Raw genomic sequence first — 21036 nt, forward strand, 5'->3', positions numbered from 1 at the left:
ATTTCGCCCAGCAGTTGAAAAACTTGTCTCATTGAGTTATATAACGTACTTTTAGTTTATCTGTACCAAAAACATTGAAGCTCACCATTTCATTGAGCTAGCTTAAATGAGGTCAATAAAATACCTACGATACGAAACGACAGGTCATAAGGAAAGCAATAAACGGCGATGTATTTTTTTCCCGCTAAACATGTTTCGTTATTAATTGCGTCTTATTATGGGTCGGTGCATCGAAAACATCGTTATATACATTCATGTATTATATACTGCACCATAACTAACTATCGCGAATAATTTCAGAAATGAAGTGCCCCTACGACCATAGGTAAGTTTTGCTCTATTTATATTTTGAGTAAGAGAAATATATGAATATAAAAGCAGTGAATTTGGGGCCGCAAGCTATGAGAGCTACTCATTTTCTAATAGAGTTTCAACTATCTACGTAAAGATCGATGTAAAAGTTCGATCATTTCAATTAACTTGTTTGCTAGTCGTTAGAAGTAAAAAAGTTCAATATCTGACGAATTCGCGACGAAGTATTTAACACTCTACAGATATGAAGGAGTCAACAAATTGGATATTGTTAACTGCAGATCGTCGATTTATGAAGATCGTATCCTAACTAGACTACTTAGAACTTTTTACTAAAATTTTTGGTTCTGTTGGTAGTAATATTCTAGTCTGGGCGGTATACTGTTTGCTTCTTCGATAGATGCAGTGTAAATTTTAAATAAAATGACTGGCCCACTTTCAGAACATGGTCTCTGGAAAATTTAGACAATATCGCCAGTTGGATCTCGAATAATGAGGATAATGGTAGGTGCTAAAAGAAAATAAGAAAAAAAAACAAAAACAAAAAGTATTTTACGTTCTAATTTCCTGGATCTGATTTACTAAAACAAATCTGCTCGCTTTTCGAAACTCCCATGGAACTAAAGCAGTTTACCTAGAAAGTTCCGGAGGCTGTATTCGAATTAGCTGACTAACTCAGTCACGAAATTTACTTCAGAATACAATTAGCACAGCCTAACCAGGTGGTCCTGACTTTCCAGTACTTATCTTGGATCGCAAATTCACCGATGGAACCATCCAATCTCAAAGGTAGCCGATGTTTTTCTATACCTAGGTACTATAAGTACATCTCAATGGATGCATAAACGCGAGATGTACTAAATTAAAAACAAGTACGATTGTCCTACCTGAAGCCGTTGCACAAAATATATGCACGAAACTGCAAGTACAACATGTACCCTTCAGTACCGAGGCATCGTGATCCACTTAAGAGATTTACCACCTGGAATTATTTGCTGGGCTATATGGCGCGTCCGAAGCATGTTCATACTAAAAACTAGAAGCCTAACGTTAACCGGTTTAGATAGTGATGCAGACCGTTTATTACTTAGCAATAGAAACAGATTCTATTGGATCTGAAGATGTCCAAATTTCATTGAAGTCGTGTAACTGACGATTCTCCGAAGCTAGAATCCTTCTGGTAGATGTGTTAACAGCGCGAGCAGGCAATTCCCAAGGATTTGCGTAATAGACCCGTATCGATTTGACCCATTTAGGCTAGCATCAGCAATGCTAGAACGGATGAACGACCCATTCTACCGTTTCTTCGGCAAAATGGCCACCTACGACAAGGCCATTTTGGACAGAGAAGGCGTTGTTCGAAGATTCAAGGATAGTGCAGAGTTCCGACGACTGGCAAAGAAAATGCGGGAGAATGACCCAAATTTCGATCAGGAAATGCCTCTTGACGCCGACGAAGACGATGAGGTTCTAAAAAGGTTAGTATAAGATCATACAAACAATTTCAATTTCACCTAGAGGGAGAATAGCTCTAAATTCAAGCCAATATAGCCCGAGCGACATTGAAAGAAGATGTCTTTCAACCAGCATACAACATACACGTACTACATCTATTCTAGTAAGCTAAATTTACGCTGATCGCAGGTACTACGGGTTGCATTATCTCGATGTGCTTTCCGATCGCATTTTGCCATATGCTGAGAGTGTCAGTGCATTAGCGACGGTCAGACCTTTTCTTTCCGAAGTCGAGAAGGAAGTCACGGCCGATACCGCACCTTCCGCGCTAAACGTCGAAGAAACTAGCCACCCAGAATCGAACATCAGTGAAACAAATGATGAGGCGGCCTTTTACGAGATGGTAGCTAACGATGTGATACAGGACATTTTGATTCAACAAAAGAAGGAAGAAATCGAGCCGCAAGTTAAGGAGTCAGCACAGAGCAGCTATGAGTCTCAAACAGACTTAGATAAATCGGACGACCTAATCGAACCGGATGACTTAGACAAAAGCAAAGACTCGGCCGAAAAGGTAGACATTGGCGGACCGGAAGAGGAGCACAAGGAAGAGGAACCCAGTTCTCGAAAAAAGAAACGAGAACGTGGTGAATCTGAACTACTCTTACCAACGCGTAGCAGATTTAAGGATTATTTTGACAGAGATTTAACTCAAGTACTTGATGGTAGGTTGGATCTCAAACACGCTTCTATTGCTCTCCTACTTCCCTGATTCGCCCTCACTAACTTCCTTACTTGCATGTAATTCAATCGCGCTATTGTAACATCCCTTGCCTTTGTATTAAGTTTTACGCCCGGTATCGCCGTTAGGCTTTCCATCGAACGGCTGGCTTCCAACACGAAACGAAGTCCATCTGTGCTCGGTCATGAACCCAGACTGCAACATGTCCCTAAAATTAGCAGGCAAATACGCTACCCTCTAAGCTCGTGATAGCTTAGTGCTTAACAGCGGTACCGCCCGTAGTACTTAAAACAAAGATATCCTTTGCCTATCAGTTATTTATTCGCCCAAACGTCGCAGTTTTTTTGACCGTGTTCAAGTAGACAAAGATGACACTTATGGAACAGATTTCAATAAATTTTTCGACAAATTGAAGTGAATTTTTGCGGAATAGACCATTTTTAATGGTAAAATAATAATAAATTTTGAAGGCCGCATCAGTTTAGTACACGTTTACTTGCCTATACTCGGTTTTATATATTTCATTGGTGAAAGGCAAGGTACACTTTACGTACTGGTACTATCGACTCGCACGATAGGATAGGTTTCATCCCAGTTTGTGAAAATATGATTTTCATGTCTTTACATCGATGAACCTTCCATGAATCCGACGACCATAAATACCAAATCAAGTTATTTGTTTCCGAGATTTTAGTCTCAATATCAATATGGCATTTATCTTTACTCCCCTTTAAACGAACTACCAAGTTACTGCTTTCTTCAGCGAAGATAGGCGATCCTATTAATGATGCAAAAATTGTGAATATAGGTTATTTGGGCACTAACTTCAAGCGTGACTCATGTATACGATGAACGGTCTTCAAATTCAGCTTTTTTTTTAACTACGCTAGCTAAAGTTTTCACGTAACTACATTGTGGCCTAAGGCACAAAAGCCGAGCTTCAGGAGGTGAATTTGCGCAACTCGTATTTCTCGCATTTGGTCACGGTAATCAAACACATTATTAAATTCAACATTCCCAAACGTGACTGGCCGGAGTTCCTTCAGCGCTTCGAATACCAGCAACTGACCGCCTTCTTGGAGAGGAATGGTGAGTTCTGTGTAGCTAACTGGTTGTTACGCTGAGTAAGGCCTTCTTACGCAGTGTCTCGTCTCTGGTGAGGAATTGAAATAGACAAGTAACGATATATATCATCTTGACCTGGCTAGAAAGAAACTGACTTGGATAAATAGAATCTAAGTATTTACCCAAGCGTGTAGAATAGAAGCGAAATTATGCTACCTTTTGCGAAGCTTGAGATGTTAACGTAAGCTTTCAGCGTTTAAGAGTTGGGGCAGCGTCACAGTTGTGGTTTTAGCTACTAAAATATATTTATTTGAATATACTCACTTCAAAAGGAAATACTGTCAGTATCGGTATGTATATATAATAACAATATGCATGTAACATATTTGTGCTCTTTTAGGTGACAGAATCGATACTCCGCCTGCATTCTTATCGTGTCCAAAGCCGTGGGACATTGGTTTTGAGATGATTCGTCACGGAAGGCCTGTCCTCGACAGAACTGGTCAGAGGATCACAATCGAATGCGATGCTGGCTATATTCTCCGTGGGCCTGCTGACATATATTGTGAAGGCGGGAAGTGGATCACAAGAAAGAACCGAATGCCGATTTGTGAGGACGCCAGGGGCCCTACGCCAGTCTTTGACTGCGAAGACCCTTCGCCGAACTTCATTCGTAATGGGCGACTTATCCAGAGGCCGGGCTTGCCTACGGGTAGGATACTAATCAAATGCAATCCTGGTTACACACTCAAAGGTGACTCGCAGATGCTCTGTGACCGTGGGCGGTGGATCCCGATCGCTGGGCGAATGCCAACCTGTGAAAATGATCCTAAACTTGTTGACCCGTGCATGGATAATCCTCCCAATGCTCCAGTTCATGGGGCCGTCACTGAGCCACATCGGCTAACAAATCAAGACAGGACGGTCGTTGTACGCTTTATGTGCAATGAAGGCTTCGGCCTGCATGGCATTGATTATTCGAAGTGTGAATCCGGAACTTGGTCACCACTCGCTCCCGTCTGCGTGGCGGACGGCAAAAACGAGATACCCCACAACGACCAAATGCCACAAGCGCCTTCGCGTTGCCCCAGCCTCAGAATACCCGGGGGTCGTGTTCACTATTACGAGGAGGCTATGCCCAACTACGCTCGTCTCACGTGTGCACCCGGTTACAGGCTGAACGGCCACATGAAGATTATATGCACAGAGGGCGGTGCGTGGTCACAACCGCTGCCAAGTTGTATCAGTTCGGAGAATGATCTTGAACATCTAACTACTTGCAAACCTATTCACGCACCGCCAAACGTCGAAGTCGACTATATTACGGCCACAGCAGTACGTTTCCGGTGTCGTCCGGGCTACCGGATAGTAGGCAAATATCAAACAACATGCTATCGAGGTCGATGGCTTGATGAAGCTCCGCGATGTCTCGCTGACGTGATTGGAGGTTGCAACATCGAAGAACCCGTTCTCGGCCAGAATATGGTCGTGTTCGCATACAGCGATGGCCGATGGTTCAGCTGCGATGATGGCTTCGAAATGGTCGGAAATTTAAGCGTGCAACTGTGTCGTGACGGTCGCTGGGATGCCGAACCTGTCTGCGTTGCATCGCCCGGCTCATTACCTCATGACTCAAAACCTTCAAGAATTTTTCCAACCCCGCACTGCCCGTTGCCACCCCGAGCTGATGGTGTCATTATGATCCCGCGGAACGACAAGGTTTACTATCGTTGTCAGCCCGGAGAACAACTCGTAGGAAGAGATTTTACTGAGTGCGTCGGCGGCAGATGGCTTAACCCACAAGCACCCCAATGTTTTCGGATTACGCCTCAAACGTCGATGATTCCGCCCACCCAACGATCAACTTATGCCCCGTTCCGTCGTTGCACTCCTCAGCATATTCGTGGAGGCGACGCTTATCTGTATAGCCAAGGACGCGTCATTTATTACCAATGTTATGCAGACTACATTATTCGCGGTGCGAGTATGTTGCAATGTGAAAATTCCCGTTGGAGCCAACCTGAACCACTATGTGCGCCGCCAGATGGTCTCAAGTGGCCCTCGATGAATGGCGAAATCATTTATGAAAGTGAGAATTGCACGGCGCCCACTACTGTCGCCAATTCGCATATGACGGTACGCGACCGTGGGCGCCGAATTACCTATACTTGCCAACATCACCTACACTCAGAGACTGAACGAGTTTGTCCAGCTCATACAAACATGTGGACCGGGCCTCTGCCCGATTGTAGTTTGAAAGGCGTCTGCGAGCCACAGGAAATAGAAAACGGCCGTTTCTACCAGTATAGTGACGATGTCGGTTATATCCAGTGCAACCACGGTTTCGTCATTGAGAACGCCTCGAATGAACAGCGTAATCAGCAGACGTACTGCCGACAGGATATCGGCGTGTGGGACTTCGGTGTTCGACCGCCGCGTTGTGTGCCCGACCAAAGAGTTGATACTAGGCCAGACCCAACGTTTATAGAGAGCCAACTGGGCGACCCCAGCAATACTCGTTTCCAAATTGACGAATGTCCACCGCCTCAGGTATCTATAGTCCACCTACTTCCACGTGCACAGCATATTTTTTTCATTTGCACACTATTGTCGTACGTGATCCGCTTTTCCTCTCAGGTGATCAATCGCCTTAGAAACGGCTCAGTTTTTTTTGCCTTCTTGCAGAGTTTCAAAGATGGACACACGATCAAATAGATGCTTTAGCGTCAATTCCTGTGACGCCCGCACATTGGGCCTTTTTTTTTGCAGTGCGCTTCCTTCAACTGACTTAAGATTGATTCTTGGGCAATTTCATTGCTACTCATGTGTCGGTCCTGCAACTGGTCGACCTTTTATACAAAAATCCCCAGAAACAAACCGACAGAACCATCTTTGGGCAGTTTCTTTTGAGAACAAATCTCGACCATAACCATCATACTTTTTTTCATGGGCCTGAGCAGCATTTGTGCCTTCATTTTATCATTATAAATTTTAGTGAATCTTGTAGAGATTTCCTCAGCATCAAAGAGCTTTCAAATGGCACTAACAGCAACTATGATAAAATACGAGCTAAGAAAGCAACTCCGAAATATATGGTCGAATCTGTCGTATTTTATGTCTTGTTGATATATACATACATATATTTATATATAAAATATACGTAATGTAATAGATCAGAATATATATTTCAGTATCGTTTTATTTAAAATGATAATTTGATCACTCTATTTATTCCAAAAACTCTTATTATTATTATTATTTAAAAAATTATGGTAAAAGCTTATCATCATTAGTACAGATCCCTGTGCTCAGTACCATCGTACGATTAAGACCTACCCATTATGACAAACGCATATATATTGCAATCCGTTAACTGTGCACATAGGTTTCGTCCAAATACACGTGGTACATTCAGGGCCCAGGTAAAGTGATCACTCTGGGCTGCAAGAGCCGGACAAGCAAACGGTCTGTCGGGGCCCTGATATGTGAAGGTGATAAATGGTTACATAATGTCGGGGCATCTGCGTGTAACGGCCAGGACGTCCCTGCTGCCTGTTCAATGGGAGGTCGCGTTATTGAGAATGGCGGGTTCTTTGTCTACGATGAAAACCATTACGTATTCCAATGTAATATAGGTTTCAACCTCGAAGGCTCATCGATGGCTGTCTGTCCGGGCTACCGGCCAACTTATCCAAAGGTTAGTGATCGTCGAAGAGGGTATCCGCTAACACATCAATGAAACGTTTTGCTGAAACAAAGGTTCGTTTTGTTTTTTCTAACTTTAATAAACATTATGCCTAGCTATTATCACACAACGCTATATCTATCGATATATCACTATTTTTCTACGCATACGTTTTGAATTGATTGTGTTGTAGACTTATTGTACGTGTTCTGTTTGTCTGTAAAGGCCATATTTGTATTGAATGACGATTTTGTCCTGCCGCGATGCGTACCGACTTCCACCGATTCTCGTAGAGATCTCTGGGAAAGTACTGTTGATGGTTTGGATCCGCATTTTGAGGGTCGCCAGTGTCATTGGCCTAAACAACTGGCCAATGCGAAGTCGACTGAGTATTTCATAATGGAGGGTGGCCGACGCGTCGCGTTCCGCTGCTGTAAGTACGAAGCCACATACACATAATTCTTCCGTCCTTTTTGACAATTCCCGAAACTGTGCTCGATAGGGATACTTACAACAATATATATTTTGACCAATCTTGAACAATTTTGTAGTACTATAATCATTAATGCAGTTCTTTGACAAGGAACAAATCGCAAGGTCGGTTCAACGCATGCAAACTACCACTATCTCGTTATATTTTATTTCTTATTAGTGCCATATTCTATTTTAACTGATAACAGTAATGCGAGTACTTTTAAACCTATTGTTATATTCTATTAATTATATGATATGAAACTTCAGCTGGTTCTAAGAACTCTGTGAGGTGCGAAAATGGCCAATGGAGAGGCGACGACCTGTCGTGTCTTGAGCGGCAGTACCAACAGATCGGATGTGATGATCGACTCCCTAACGAACCTCTACAAGGCACATACTTTCAGTATCAGGATGGTCAAAGCACAACCCGAATGTTCTACTTCCAGTGTAATACAGGATACATCCTACGGGGCCAGGCTATATTGCCTTGCAGCGATTCGACGTAAGTCTGAACATTCGAATGACGTGTCAGTCTGCTTAAGGTCCCATAGTTATCTATCATCAGTCTCAATATGTGTTCCGTATTAAACTGAAGACATAGCCGTTCTCTCGTATCGTACTTTTACGCTAACATGTTAAAGGGACATCCCGTAAAACATTTTCGACCTGGGTTAAACCCTGGTGAACTACGCTATATTAAATAATAATACGGGTCACCTAAATCCCGTTTCACGAAACGCTACAATAACTAAATCCTTGTGGACTATGATGAACACATTAATAGTACGCCGCGAGGAAGGGAGCCCGATTGTGTCCTGGATCCGGATCCTTTCTCATCTGCTCTTGTAAAGGTAAAAAATCCTCAACCGTTCACCGTTATACAGTGTGGGGTACCACCACACCGAATAGAAGGCGGACACATCGTCGTACAGGACTCAGGTGAACGAGTCCTAATCCACTGTCGACCCGGCTACGTTATCGAGGGTATGTATGCAGACAGACACCGTGTCACGAATCGCCGTCCAAAGGTTCGTCCTGCACATACACCGTACCGGTCGAGCAGCTCTTTACAATTTTGCCCGCTCATGTTTTTTTGTGTAAGAATACACAGCTAGAATACTTAATGATAATTTTTTCATAGTAGTATCTAAACTAGTTTTCAGCATCAAAAAAAAGATTATGCCATTTAATCCTGTTTGATTCCTTTGCGGTGTCACCTCTATCGGTTCTTCAGACAGCAACGGCGGCTGAATTTTTACAATTCAGGGCGTACTTCTATGATTTGAAACCTTATGTAATGTATACCATGCTAAGCCCTCGAACTATATGGGCGTGATCATGTATAAATAGTGTCCACTGATTACCTTTCTAGATTCGGTATCTGCAGACATCAAAAGGGAACTTTTTTGTTGCAAATTAAAATACTTGGCTAATACTATGGAACTCTTTCTCACTGAACTCTGGGCTAACGCGTTATTCTTAAGCTTTAGTAAAGTTACGATAACCGTAAACAATGGATTTGCCCTAATTCAACGGCTGCCTAAAAGGCGCTCGTTGAATTAGGACTAAGATTAAATGCCAATGATATTATCATGGGAGATTGTAGATATAATTCAAGCTTCTGCTTGTCGAGCTATACATATACATACATACACGTGTACTTGAATCAAACATGTTCTCATATAGATATAAGCCCAAGGGTACCGTATGGATGCTAACATTGCGTAGCAATAAGACTCAAAATCAATGTACGTAGAAATAATTTTTAAAATTTAACCAAACTTTTTTGCATATGGAGCTTCTACGTTGAGTCAAGCTTACTCGAAAAAACATTATTGGCAGCCTTATACCAGATAGAGAAGCTGAGACTAGGTTTAGGAATACAAAACATACTATGTGACTTTCAAATAACAAAATTCTAAGCTGTAGTCTACGTGAGATTTTAATGTGGATCGACTATGTAAGTGCTTCCATGTTTTTCTTTTCTTGAGCCTGCTGGTTAATTTGAATGCTATATATATATATATATATATATATATATATATATATATATATCATCAAAAAAAAAACATATGATTATTTGTCATAATGCGCCGCGTTACGCCCAGGTCACCCGGTGTCTTCAATGGCCGTAAGCTGTTCTCGGCTTAACGAACGTTGGTCAGCTAATTGGCCTAAATGTGTCCAGCGCGGGGAATGGATGTCCATGGCGCGATATGATCCGTTCGGGAGACCACTACCACAGGCTCTCACCGGTGAGATCAATGTAAAGAGTAATATAATAATTATATTGGTTGAATGGTTATGCATACATAAAATACCTCCTCGCATGATTTACGCCCGACCACGGATAAGACGCGCGTAATTGCTTGTTTTTGTTTATTTATTTATTATTTGTGCTCACTCTAGGTGAAAAAGCAGCGAATCAGAATCAAAGGCTTCGAGAACAGTTCCTTGGCCACGTTCAGCAGATGCGTGACTATCGTCTTCGAAATTTGCAAACCTTAAATAGCCAAGGAATGCAGGCGGGTTAGTTTTTTCAGCCCACATTGAGAAGTTGTATAGTATTTTTGTATTTCTTCTTTGTTTTCATCATTGACGAATGAGAAATCAGACGAGAATATTTGTTTAATAAAATTATATGTGTTAAACTCCGTTTGTTGACAGACCCACCCGAACCATAATTTACTCGATCATTTATGAAGACAGTTCATTTTTGACGCAACTTTTTTTGTTCTGATATATTTCTAGTAACCACTTGTTCGGCTGAAGTCAGATGCACCTTTAGGTAGATGCCGAAGCATGTAGAAAGTCGCCCTTTGTTTCGCCTACTATTTTCGAAAAATGCATCAAATGTATTATTGGTTTTTTTAGCAAATGTTCTAATAGTCTGTCAAAGAAAATGCGTATCCTGCATCTTCACTATCCATTAGGTCCGCTGCCACCGTTACGTCTGCCAGTGTTACCAGGCCTTCCTTCTGAAATCACAGAGACCTTAGGACGAGACTATCCGGGTTTGTATGAACAGGCCCAATTAACGCTGTAAGTAAACATTTCATGACAGATTTCTAGAAATGCCTATGGGAAAAGTTTGGCCATCATATTTGGATATAGAAATACTGTATGGGGGTTTTCGACAGCTTTCTTTCGTAGTTTTTTTTTCGTGCTAACGAAAAGCGAAATCAGTGCATGTATTGTTACGAGGCTACTATCTAGTGAACGAATGATAAAGAGTGAACTCGATTTCTCACTCTCCTTCGAATTTTGCAGCGTTTTTCCCAAAAACTTTATGGCGCGTCGACGCCGCTGACAACAAATAAAAAGTGAAGAAAAAACGTGAAAAAAAAGAAGAAGTTAGCTTGATTTCTCAGTTTTAATAAGCTTGTATCTAGATGTGGGCGTCTTAACTCATGACAACAATAATTTGTTTAGCTATATTATATAATTATTGCCCCTAGGATAGTTACGTTAACTAAACTATCTAAAACACGAAACAGAGACAGGACCAGCCGCCGAAGGGATCGACGTAAGATTCATAATGACGAATTAGATGCAGCGGATCCACCTATCAAGATTCCCGAGTCACTGAAACAGTTCGAAAAAGATATAGTAGAAAACAGATTATCGCAACAGGACGTCGACACACTTGAATGGTTGCCGGACACCAAACTAAGGCTTAAATTTATCGAAGACCGCCGCATAGGGAACCACAAGTCGAAGGATGATCCTATTCAGAGCCAGAAGTTCCTTTCGCAAGTACTGAGTACGTCCTTTTTCTCATCTGCTTTTCAAATATAATCTAGATTACATTTCTATGATTTGCTTCTTGGCCGAATACGTAAGAGGGATCCGTTTCTTACAGATATAGACTAGTTCGCCAGATTTAGCAAGAAGTTAATTAAAACAGGGACTAGCGATGTAACTAAGATTTCGTACGATATTAGAGGTAACGTCAACGTCCAATAAAGCAGAACCAAAAGTGAAAACGGCTCGAGGCCCGGCTGAGCATGTGGCCGGCCTGAGTTCTCAGTTTACCGCCATCATTGTCGAACCTTTCTTATCCCCTATGCTCAATTTGGACTTCACAGGCACTAAACCTAACAGTACACTCCTTACGGACAGCTTAGCTGAGGATGTTGAAACCTTACCTTTAACCTTGCCGTTCAAGGCAGTTGCTTCTGCTCCCAGACCGATAAAGTTCACGGCCACTGAGGATGGGCACAAACCGGTTAACAAAACCCAAGAAGCCGAATCGTCGGCATCTTTCACAGGATATTCAAACGAATTCACTCCAAGCACTGCCGAAACCGATCTCGTGAAATCAACAACTCCCACTTCGAAGGAAGTGTCTGATAAAAATATCGCAGCAGAAATTTCGGACCCAATGAAATGGACGATGGATCTTATGGGCGGAGAAAATGCCATAAATGTAATAGAACAATATTTGGATGCCAGAAACAATGATTTGGGTAACAAGTCGGAAAATACTAGCAATGGAACTATAGCAACAGATGGAGTCGTTGAAGATAACATGGATAACGAACTAACGATAAGGCCCGTCAAAGAAATGAAAGAATCCAAAATTAAGTCGGACAAAAAGGCAAAGAAAGGATACGACACTTCATGCGCTCTCTTAGATAACAAAGCCCCGGACATCGAGAATGGGTTCATTCTCAGCTACGAGTTAATTAATGGAACAGATAGTCAAATGCTTCGCGTTACGTACAGGTAATACATGTCTTTGAAACACGTCCATCACTAGCTTATAAGCTGAGAGCACGTTCATAGATAAATTTTGACAATTTGAATAAGCAGCACTTTCTCACAACTTGCAAGTACGGTAACGATAATAATAATAATAACAACCAAGGAAATACTTGTACGGTAAGTTTTTACGAAATTCCTAAAAATTTGCGAAAAAAAAAAAGACTCTGTCTCATAGATAGATATTGCACCCACGTTCTATACAGCGTTCCATGTACCGGACTGAAATATTAGTCTATGTGAATGAATAGCGAAAGTAACCTTACTGCGTTGTGCCATTTATATAAAACTACATTTATATAATAACATTTGTATAGCTCCCATTACTTCGTGCATATATATATATCTGTGATTTCTAATTTGCTCTAATGCTGGCCACAGAATATTTTGTTGTGACTGCAGGAGTGTTAGTGACTTTTTTGTGGGCTTTTCGTCTGTTATTTGTCGGTTTCAAACAGATGCGATCCAGAGTATAGGTTTAGGTACGACCACACCTCATCGTTGCTTTGTCGACTTGGTCAATGGAGGGGCGATGTGCCAGAATGCATCCCGGACGAGGACGACAACGACGGACAGGAAGAAGACTAGACAGCAGGACAAACATCAGCACTAACCATGATGTGAATTCTTTTTCATTTATCAATTCAGTTACTCTGTGTTCCAGCTCTGCAATTGCTAGCTTAAAATCAACGCGTCACAGAAGATAAACGCGACCGACGCCGGTCAGGACGGGATCGTGTCGCAATGAAATTTTAAATCAGTGTCTAAAATCGCTAGAATTAGCCCCATAACGACACCTTTCTTCGAATCTCTTAAGTAAAATTCGTAGAATATACGAAAAAAAATTCAATACGGCAAAAGCCCAGCTAAAATATTCAGCAATTTTTAACCATTCTTTGATCCATTACGGCTTTCAAGCCCCAAGCTTACCCTGTACAACAATATTACGATCATGCTTACTAGATGTAGTAGTAGTAGTAGTTGTAGCAGTATTATATTGCTTTTTTTTATTTTAGATGTTTCATGAGTAGCTATAAAAGTGGTGTCAAAATTGTGTGTGAACTCCGCTCATGAATAGAAACCAAAGGAAAAGATTTCGATGTTTGTTATACATCCATTGTTGCTACGCAACGTACCCGAAGCCGATTTAATATGTGTTCGTATATACAGACATAATCATGAGAGCAAGGCTCATTTAGTTGAAAAGCATCCTCATATGGTCGAAACGCTTCGACTAGAAGGGGAGCGACGATTTTTATAATAATTTTATTATTATTATTGATTTTATATGTTGCATGCAAGGCAACGAACTTATATAATATATTGTTGAAACTAGCATTATGAAGGAGTTGCAACCAATTTATACATATATACCGCCATAATACTAACACAAGACTGCCAAAGTGTCCGACCTCGCATTTGCCATGACGTGGTTCTAGGTCGTGACCATATCTGAGGAGCCAAACAGGAAAATCCATAGAATTCGTTCACAGCGTTTCATTGTCCGTCCTCGACTTAAGCTACAGTAATTTGAAGTGAATTTCTACATATCACAATTGTTGTCTCCTTTCGATCGATGGATCAACAAACGTAATCGTATACGGCACGACACCTCTGATACGACCATGATCTTACGTTACATATATATAAAATCGGTGGTCTTTATTAGACAAAACCACCGCAAGCTTTACGCTGAGGTGTGATGTTATCTAGTGGACAAATGGGTCAAAAAAAAACAAGTAAGCGAGCGCATCATCGTACAATAATTAGCCATTAATGGCGAAACATGTGAAACCTGACGTTACAATAAACTTTCAATTCAAGGCTATTGAATTTAATCTTGAAACACGCAAATTGGTGATGTTATTTTTATCAAAACAAATTGAAAACGTTTGGCCTAACCCAGTACAGATGCACCGGTAACCATGGAAACCTTCGGCCAAACCGACCTCGCGCGTCGAGGGTAAAACCTGACGGTAAATCCGTTGAATTATGGCAAACGGTAAGCTAAGGTTGACTAAACTATACTGCACATACTGTTTGATGTTAATTAATAGACAAAACTAGCTCAAAACCGGACTGCTCAGCTTTAATATTACACTCGTAAATCACTCAATGTGAACTGTTCTACGTATTGCTCGAACATACTTATACATTGCTTTTAAGAGGCTTGTTACCGTCTGGCTTGCCGTTTGCCTGTATCAGAGGTTAACCTCTTCTAAGAAATATTATATATTTTTCTTTCTCTGAGCTATAATTGTGTACATTTCATGATACAAATTTTGCAAACAAGAAAATAAAGAAAGGAAAACCTCATTCACATTTCTGAGCGTTTCGTTTCCGTCCGAGTCCAAAATCTGTCATTTTTAAGCTTCGTCCAATCGTTGCGAATCACCCGATAGGAACATCGGTGACGTTTCAGTATCGGTTCTCCGAGCGACCAATTGACCTCCATACGTGAAAAAAAAACAACAACATCAAGTGTTGAAAACCTAAACTTTTTGCTTTAAAATCTTTCATACTACTTTAACCATAAATGTATTGTCTAGGTATCACCAAACACCCTGGAAAGTGGAAATGGCCTAGAAGGGTCAAAGCTTTATATCGATTCGTTGTGGAAACGATGGTTACCTCTAGTAGTAAAGCTACAACAGGGCAAACACATACATGAGTAATAGCATAACTAACGCAGCCGTAACGTGAAGTATTGTCTTCCTCGATCGTAGCGGATATTGCCAACGAACCTCAATTGGTTCTATCTACCGTTGTCTTGATCTTCTCTACTGACCAGCCTAGTCGGCCCAGATATTTGTTGAGAAAGTAGTGCAAAAACCCGTTTCTAGAACAATGGCCCTACGAACCTAGAAAAAAACACGCGCTCTGAGAGAGCGTTCCCTTCCCTTATGAACAAAATTTTTCAGCCAATTCGTTTCACTGATCCATCAGTAACTACTAGTCATGATCATACGATTTCCAGTTACGTAGACCACCACCACTAGACGAGATCCAGTAGAATAACGATTCATTGGGGCGCTGCCGTCTGATGCTTAACTCTTAAATGAGCCTGAAGGCTCATTAATCAGGTATAAACTCCTTGATACGTCCTACCTGGCCAGATAACAAAAAAAAAAAGGTTCGCTATAGTTCCGAAAAATTTTACCGTATTGAAGCAACTCCGCGAAGAATTCGGGGCCTGAGCGCGCAGTCAAGTTCAAATGCTGAAGGCTTTGTTTTTTAAAAATTTTACATTAAACACACATTAAAATATCACTATGATACATCTATCGGATTTTGTAAAACTGTAAAAATACTAAGCTTGGAAGCTGTCCTCCTTTTTTTAAATCAATGCCAAACAACTAATTGGCTTAATGTTTACTTCGTACGACACTTAAAACATCCAGAACTTTCGCATATTTTACGTTGTTACTTGCAAAGCAGATAGTCTTTCTTTGGACGGCTGAACTTACACTCATTCTTTAAGACCCACGAGGTCCGCAGGGTTGAGCATGTCACCTTTGACGCGACCCTGGTGGAAAGGTACGCCACGTCAGCTACAACCTTTTAATACGAACGACTCAAGGAGGAAAGCATATGTTGTTCGCTCGCTACCCTGGCATGTGCACCATCGAAATCTCGGGCCTTAAAATCTAAACGGCCGCGCACTTCCACTGAGATGTACATACGATATACCATTATAACCTGTAACAGTTATAGGTTATAGTTGCAGCATCTGATTTGTGCCGCGCTGGATTTCGACGTATGTGATACACGCTAAATCTAAATATAATTGAAGCCTAGCGCATCCTAGAGATTGAAGGCCAGAAGAAAGAAGGCTTCTTTATCAGATTGATTATCCTTTCGAAATAGCGAGCGTAAGCGATTCATAAGCCCTTGTTTTTTTATCGCGTTCTTTTGGTGTTTTGAGATGGCCAGAGTTCTGTACTGTTTGTATGCTCCTGCCCTATCTGTCGTCACGGCAAAATGGTGTTGGGAAAATCTGGGAACAGTTATGATTTTGTGTCAGTCTTAAAGAGATATTCAGTAGATTTGTTTTTCACCAGCTGGTTCTTTTTAATTGTAGCTCAAAAAAACTACTGATTTTTTGGCTTACATAGACAATTATAAATCATGGCCTTAAACGTTGCGTTTTATCCTTTCTTAGATGTATAAGCGGTCGAAGAAGTGTCCAACACTTCAGGCGTCACCTTCCCTTTTACAGTCTTTAAACCATGCCATAAACTAAAACAGACTTCGTGTTTTTTTTTCCTTTTTTTTTAATGTATTTATGTTTTTTTTGTATATATTTATGTACATAGGCTTCCTCGCCATGCCGATTTTAATAATAATAATAATAGTTACTATTATGGCTAGATTGAAAAGCTGACACGTATAATATTCGTTTACTCTAGTTATGAGCTAAATAAGCTTCCGGTTTAGCTTTGAGAAAAAGCACAGAAAAGAAAGAAAGGAATGATAGAAATAGAAAAAGAGAAAGATTAGAGACCACCAATACATCTCCAATTGCTTTCCAGGTGTTTATACAAGCGTTTAACAGTAACGTAATGCGTAATGAACTTTAGCGGAGGTTTAAGTATCATTCTCAGTTTTCGTTTGGTACATATATACAGTAACCTTTGGATCTGAGACTGCGCAGATATGATAAGTATAGCGTGTGCAAGCCATGTTTAAAAAAAAACACTTCTGTTTATCGCTACGTCCCGTTATTCTTGGTTCCCCTTTATCACGCCCCGACAGGCAAAATCAGGCCGGCCGCTAAGCATGGAACAACAATAACAATGCAGCTTACTGTTATTATATCTTATTATTATATATTGTATATTATATTTTGCGATCAATGGATCTTTGTAACGCTGCCACCATTCGTCGTATCTATTCCACCTAATCCTATTCGATGGTGCCCATGCGCGCGACGAAGCCTAAGAAGTATATCGAAATGAATACATCGCACTCCACCGAGGGATCTTCGTTCCTCGACGCTGTTGGCTGTGAAGATTCTAAAAGCAACTGGAATTCAAAGCTACAATTTACATCTTCCTTTGAATGCTCATTTTACCAATGTTGGTAAATGCGTGTTAACTAATATGTATAGAAGTCTGTACTTGATGCTGTATACTACTATATTGGTAGCCAATGTATGATTAATAACGAATGCCATCACAAAGATGCATCGCTGTTCAAAACTTCAGATTCGCCCTCAGATACAAGTGGCGTTCGCGAGGTTTCGTTTGGGTAAGCAATTTTGGTGAGCACACAGATCTGGTACGACAGCAGCGACAGTACGAACAAAGAAAGTGCTGGCAGAAGGGATAAAACAACAGCTTATGTTCCGTTACTTTGTTAATTGTTCTATTTCTGTAAGTGGAAAAAACTGTGCTATAGGACAACTAAGTTGAATACGAAGATATTCATGATGCTGTATTTTTTTATATTTAAACAAAACCCCACTTATATAAGTGGAGTTTTGTTTAAAGCCTCGAATATCTTACGGGAAATTAATTATTCGAAGAGCAACGCAGTTTGATTAACGATTCGTCCTCCAACGTCTACAGCTTTTGCTACATTCTACATCTAGTATTGTCACTAAACAAGCCGGTCTTATATTTACCTGCTGTTACAGATCGGTGGAATCATCCGTTGTGTCACCACTTGGTCCTCCAGCCCACTATGCCTTCTCAGCAACTCTTCTTCGTCCGTTTTTTCGTCCCTGTCGTGCATTAGCGTCGCGTGTCCATCGCGAGTTTCTCATTTTGCTGAAGAATCTTTCGTCGTCGCCTGTGAAAAATGGGCTACCGCCGACACAAAACCGACCGACAGAATTTCATGATAACGCTCCGAAAACGTCTGGCTCTCTTCAATTACCGATGGGAGGTTCAGGGTAGATGTGCAATTCGACTTACATGTAAATTCGACAGGCGTAAATAATGCAGTTACGATCTAACAAATACGTTAGTTTTAGAAACGTGTGTTTTTTTGTTTCACGACAACGATGTCGCAATGAACGATTGGTTTTTAAAGGGATACCTAGCCAGTCGTTTGCACTTATTGGTATCAGAGAGGTGCTGTGAGAGGATTGTGCAGGCCTGACAATTCGAGAGTAGTTGTCATAGCTCGAACGGTCGCCTGTGCACTTGCGCTATATATCAACTGTATAAAGTACGGAAAACGCGACTGTAGTTTATCCTATACACGTCAACGTCACGTTCCGGACTGCCGTTGCACGACGTAGGAGGTATATCTAACGTTTTCATACGTATGTTTAAGTTTTTCACTTACTGTGTTCTAGACAGTCAGAAGCAGTCACAGGCGTTCGACCGTAGAGGTCACTCTATGAAGAAATGAACGTAACGTTGACTATAGATTGATGTACTCGTGTCATCAGAGAACAAGATGGGGACGGCATTCAAATCGTAATTCATAGGCCGGTAGTTGCACACGTACCTCAACTGTTAATACAGATTTGTTTTAACAGTGTTTAATAGTAATAATAATAAGCACACAAGTAGATATCATATTTGTTGTTTACGATACTATAAGCATTGATTTATACCGAAGCCGATGAATCTACATTTTGTGTGTGAAATGTGATTTCGTCACAGTTCGTGTTCTGTTTAAAAAATCGAGACCAGCATATGCGTAACGAAAATATATTTTTCTCGTTTTTGGTTCCGATTTTTAGCCATGGATCTGACCGGTTTCTTTCCTATGCGGTTCGTGCTATTGCTGACACTTGTTGGTTTAGGAGCAGCTTTCCCACTAATTTCACATATTGCAACTCCACCGCGCTCACGCTTGGTCGCTAATGAGAGTGGGAGAGAAAGTGTAAAGAAGACTTTGCTATACCCACCATCAGTGTTATCTAAAAGCTTGCAATTCTTGGGAAGCTTACTACCTGTAAGTTCGCCTGGCTTAATGTCCCTAATTGTCAGCCCACTCATTACTACTTATGTATTATTATTATTCCTTCGTATGGCAGAATTCTCCATAACAGCCCGTATGGAGAGTGGCCTTATAGCAGCTCGGTTACATCTTACTTGCTTTCCCGTACCCCATTTTTACCTTACGTTTCTTACGTACACATCCAGAAGTTCGACAGCAGTTCGGTTGAGCCTCAGGGATCTACTAACCTGATTGCCGACGTCCCCGTGCCCGCGACAACAAAGCCTGCGGATGACCGTTCTGCCGGAGTGGACTCTGTGCAAGATCTTTCACCAGGAACATCCGTTTCGATGTCAACCGTTGGTACTCATGCATCAGTGCCGGCGATCGTCTCCACCGTATCAACTGAACCAACGCCAGCGTCACCGCCATCGATTACTAATAGCATAAGCGTAACGACTGCATCCCGTTCGGCGACATATAATGCGTCAGTGGCAAATGAAACGGCGGGGCCCGACTCTACAACGACCTCGGTGACCGAGTCTAGCACCAGGAAGCAGCCCGACTCTACAACGACCTCGGTGACCGAGTCTAGCACCAGGAAGCAGCCCGACTCTACAACGACCTCGGTGACCGAGTCTAGCACCAGGAAGCAGCCCGACTCTACAACGACCTCGGTGACCGATTCTAGCACCAGGAAGCAGCCCGACTCTACAACGACTTCGTTGACCGATTCTAGCACCAGGAAGCAGCCCGACTCTACAGCAACTTCGTTGACCGATTCTAGCACCAGAAAGCAGCCTATCTCTACGAATATTTCGTTGAACGATTCTACCATCGTAGAGCCATACATTTTGTCAACCATTGAGTATTCTACGATAGTGACGCCTTCGTCAATGCCACCGATCCTTGAGACCTCATCAGCAACTATATTTCTATCCTCTACTGAGACCGTGCCAGAACAGAGCTCCGATATTCCTTGAAAAAGCCGCTGATAACTCTTGCGTCTACCGATTCGGCGAATTCAGCTGGTAACTCTCTCTCTCTCTCTCTCCAACACAAATTTGTTATTGTACTGAAACCATGTGGGGGAACCCTCACAGACTCCTTCCCACAAATTTCCATCCCATTCAGTTAAAAACTCATTTGCCAAATCTCCGCACACACTAATTGTTCCTTTATTTCCTTTGCCGATCAAGGTGTCTGTTTGCGATGGCGATGGCGATGGCGATGGCTCTTCCAGCTCTGTGGTGAAGTGCTTGGCCGAGATGTCGTGGTGTCATTTCCACACGACATTTATGAACTTACTATTAAATACATTCAACGCTGAAGAATTCAGCAATTTAAAAAACCTGTTATCACTAGAAAAATCGGGATTATTAATTTCATATTAACTAATTAATTTTATTTGTTTAAAACAATTAATAAATAATTAGTAGTAGAAAAAAAATTCGATTTGGGGAAGTAAGAGTCTCCATTAATAGATTCTTTGTTTGTTAATTGTTCATCACCTCACATATTAAAGGTAGTACACCTAACACACCTTCTCTGAACCTCAGCGTATATATATATATATATAAAATAAAAATAAAAAGTACACATATAATATACGTGTGTATCGGCTACTTCTACTACCCATATG

General features: G+C 41.3%; 2 protein-coding genes and 1 long non-coding RNA gene across 9 annotated transcripts in view; 2 read left to right on the forward strand and 1 right to left on the reverse strand.

Moving 5' to 3' along the window:
- LOC111246406 (sushi, von Willebrand factor type A, EGF and pentraxin domain-containing protein 1-like) overlaps positions 1-14351 on the forward strand; it is a 33958-nt gene extending 19607 nt beyond the window's left edge. For 3 of the 4 annotated variants that reach the window (XM_086984534.1, XM_086984535.1, XM_022795951.2), the window contains 17 exons: positions 301-325; positions 755-816; positions 1053-1101; positions 1569-1790; positions 1957-2492; positions 3434-3598; positions 3975-6124; positions 6960-7271; positions 7485-7692; positions 8001-8235; positions 8518-8717; positions 9842-9988; positions 10143-10262; positions 10667-10775; positions 11231-11496; positions 11822-12461; positions 12956-14351. In XM_086984534.1, coding sequence (XP_086840660.1) covers positions 303-325; positions 755-816; positions 1053-1101; positions 1569-1790; positions 1957-2492; positions 3434-3598; positions 3975-6124; positions 6960-7271; positions 7485-7692; positions 8001-8235; positions 8518-8717; positions 9842-9988; positions 10143-10262; positions 10667-10775; positions 11231-11496; positions 11822-12461; positions 12956-13085 — 5574 coding nt within the window. In that variant the 5' untranslated portion in view covers positions 301-302 and the 3' untranslated portion in view covers positions 13086-14351. The remainder of the gene's footprint in view (positions 1-300; positions 326-754; positions 817-1052; positions 1102-1568; positions 1791-1956; positions 2493-3433; positions 3599-3974; positions 6125-6959; positions 7272-7484; positions 7693-8000; positions 8236-8517; positions 8718-9841; positions 9989-10142; positions 10263-10666; positions 10776-11230; positions 11497-11821; positions 12462-12955) is intronic. The other variant, XM_086984536.1, reaches the window with a different exon arrangement.
- LOC111246408 (uncharacterized) lies at positions 6756-18262 on the reverse strand. Of its 2 annotated transcripts, none has more exons than XR_015324464.1 (5): positions 18124-18262; positions 15965-16196; positions 14819-15601; positions 7531-7690; positions 6756-7322 (listed from the first exon to the last, which is right to left on the reverse strand). It is a non-coding gene; the product is annotated as an uncharacterized LOC111246408 (long non-coding RNA). The 2 variants fall into 2 exon arrangements; XR_015324463.1 differs by having other exon boundaries at positions 14819-15605.
- On the forward strand, positions 18252-21030 carry LOC111246407 (uncharacterized). Of its 3 annotated transcripts, none has more exons than XM_086984543.1 (4): positions 18252-18393; positions 19195-19409; positions 19601-20425; positions 20594-21030. In XM_086984543.1, exons 1-3 carry the CDS (start codon positions 18300-18302, stop codon positions 20375-20377), a joined length of 1086 nt encoding a protein of 361 aa, XP_086840669.1. In that variant the 5' UTR covers positions 18252-18299; the 3' UTR covers positions 20378-20425; positions 20594-21030. The 3 variants fall into 3 exon arrangements, with proteins under 3 accessions (XP_086840669.1, XP_022651688.1, XP_086840670.1); XM_022795953.2 differs by lacking the exon at positions 18252-18393 and adding an exon at positions 18418-18747; XM_086984544.1 differs by lacking the exon at positions 18252-18393 and adding an exon at positions 18768-18925.
- The last annotated feature ends 6 nt before the right edge of the window (positions 21031-21036 follow it).

The sequence above is a fragment of the Varroa destructor genome, unplaced genomic scaffold (assembly GCF_002443255.2).
Source record: "Varroa destructor unplaced genomic scaffold, Vdes_3.0 BEIS01000003.1, whole genome shotgun sequence".
Classification (NCBI taxonomy): domain Eukaryota; kingdom Metazoa; phylum Arthropoda; class Arachnida; order Mesostigmata; family Varroidae; genus Varroa; species Varroa destructor.